Source organism: Nannospalax galili, unplaced genomic scaffold (assembly GCF_000622305.1).
Source record: "Nannospalax galili isolate Female #2095 unplaced genomic scaffold, S.galili_v1.0 scaffold715, whole genome shotgun sequence".
In the NCBI taxonomy this organism is placed as follows: Eukaryota; Metazoa; Chordata; class Mammalia; order Rodentia; family Spalacidae; genus Nannospalax; species Nannospalax galili.
In genome coordinates, this window is record NW_008335660.1 from 226,218 (window position 1) to 228,621 (window position 2,404).

General features: G+C 48.8%; 1 protein-coding gene across 2 annotated transcripts in view; it reads left to right on the forward strand.

Moving 5' to 3' along the window:
- The first annotated feature begins 416 nt into the window (after positions 1-416).
- The window catches only part of LOC103731976 (zinc finger protein 709-like), a 22,812-nt gene continuing 20,824 nt past the window's right edge, over positions 417-2,404 (forward strand). Inside the window, exon 1 of one of the 2 annotated variants that reach the window (XM_008830486.3) lies at positions 417-536. In XM_008830486.3, the coding sequence (XP_008828708.3) occupies positions 438-536 (99 nt within the window). In that variant the 5' untranslated portion in view covers positions 417-437. Of the gene's footprint in view, positions 537-775; positions 855-2,404 lie in introns of those variants that run through there. The other variant, XM_029562240.1, reaches the window with a different exon arrangement.

Sequence of the window (2,404 nt, forward strand, 5' to 3'; positions counted from 1 at the left end):
TAAGTATTGGGCTTCAGGCTTGGACCAGTACTGCAGGCTTGCCATATTTCTTGGTTGAAAATGTGCAGCTTGAGAGATAAAGTGTGTGCAATTACTGCAATTCCGGCTGTGGGGACTAAACACTGAGTGTGTAATCGACTGTGCACACTAGCCACCCTGTGCCTAAGAGGAAGAACAGGAAGTGCACACCGAGTTCAAGAAGACCTACTCTATCCAGCAGGAGCAAGTTCTGATTAAATGTAAATCTCCTTTTACCTGAGACAGGTCCGTGACTGAAACTAAAACCAGGGATGTCCCTTGTCCCTGCATCTCCACTCCTTCCCAGAGGAGCTGCTCATTCCTGTCACTCAGACCTCATTAGCCAATCAAGGCCGCCTAGTAGGCCGTCCAATCAGGAGCGCGGACGGGCGGCGGGAGGCGGGGTCTTTCCGGCCGCCATGATGCAGGTTCCGTTCCGCGTGGGCGCCAGTGCTGCGCCGAGAGCGCCGCTTCGGGGAGTTGAGGGGAGCGCGGGCGAAGCCGGAAGCCGGGTCATGGTGAGCGTAGGGCTGGCTGGGTCCAGATGGAAGCAGGGGCCGCTGGAGTCCCCCAGAGCGGGCTGTGCTCCCGGGCGGGGCGGGGCGGGGCGGCAGCGGGACCAAAGTCCTGTGCGACTCGGGACCCACCCTGGAGGCCTTTGGGCAACTCAGCTCCCGTGCCTGCGCATCTGCGCAGATTGCGTTGCCGGGGGCGCTGCCCGTGTTGAGGCAAGCTTCCGTGTCCGTGACGTCATTGCGGTGCGCCGGCCTACGTCTTGTCTTGGTGTAGGAGGGGAAGGCAGGTTGTGAGACTCACGGTCTGGTTTTTTATCTTCTGTAGGTTTTTTGCGTCTCTTCATATTTAGGTTTAGAATAGCCTGGGAGTTAATTTTGTGGAAGTTGGCTTTTTAAATTTATTTTTATTTTATGTGTATGAGTGTATTGCCTGCATTTGTGTTAAGTGCACCCGTGTCATGCAATGCCGGTGTTCAGAAGAGGGCATAGGATCTTCTGGAACTGGAGTTAACAGACAGTCGATTACGTGTAGCCGCCGTGTGGGTGCCGGGATTCGACCCCGGGTCCTCTGCAAGAACGCTTGCTCAGCCATTTCTCTAGCCCCAATTTTCTGGATGTTTTAAGGTCTGGGGGTAATTCACATGTTTGCATATAGATATCAAGGTGATCTGGTAATATATGTTACTAAGATGATATTTCCGGTTTCCATTCCCCTTTTGTCAAAAATCGATTGAACCTGTGTTTGTATATTTATTTCTGGGCTTTACTAAAGTTCATCTCTGCGAAATAGTACACTGTTTTGATTTTTGTATTTTTTTGTTTGCTTTTTGGAGTCAGGGACTCCCTGTCGCTTCTGCAGGCTGGAGCTCACTACGATTCTATTGTGTTGGCTTTTTAAAAAGAAAGTTTTATTTTTATTTTACGCACGTTAGAATTTTACCTGCGTGTATGTAAGTGGACCTATGTTGTGCAGTGCCGGTGGAGGTCAGAAAAGGGCATTGAGCCCCCTGGAACTGGAGTTACTACCGTTGTTAGCTGCCATGTGGATGCTGGGAACTGAACTCAGGTCTTCTGGAAGAGCAGCTGGTGCGCTTAGCTACTGAGCTCTCTTTCCACCCACCCCATTTTTTGAGATTGACGCTCATACAACCTAGTCTAGCCTCAGACTTGCTACGCAATTGAGGATCACCTTGAACCTTTGATCTTCCTCTTTTCACCCACCTCTGGAGTGCTGGGATTAAGGGTGTGTGCAGCCATGCCTGGTTTTATATGATGCTGAGGAAGGAATCCAGGATCCCAAGGCTTCCTGCTGCCATGGCAAGCTTGCAAGCTCTTTACCAACCATGCTACAGCCCAGCCTATGTGTTAACATTTTGAGTGTTTTCCCTTTCCATATAACCTTTAGAATCAGTATTCTTTTTTTGTTTGTTTTATTTTGAGAAAGGGTCTCCCCATAGCCCCAGCTGACGTGGAACTCACTATGTAGACCAGGCTGGCAAGCTTGCAAGCTCTTTACCAACCATGCTACAGCCCAGCCTATGTGTTAACATTTTGAGTGTTTTCCCTTTCCATATAACCTTTAGAATCAGTATTCTTTTTTTGTTTGTTTTATTTTGAGAAAGGGTCTCCCCATAGCCCCAGCTGACGTGGAACTCACTATGTAGACCAGGCTGGCCTTGAACTCACAGAGATCCACCTGCCTCTGCCTCCCGAGTGCTGGGTTTAAAGGCATGTGCCACCGCGCCCGGCTTTATATATCTTTTTAAAGATAGAAAGTAGAGAGTATTCTCATTAAGTGGTGGTACTTATGAAGGATTGTTTTTAATGCTTGAATCTTACATGGAAAAAAACTAAAGTATAGAAATTTAAAA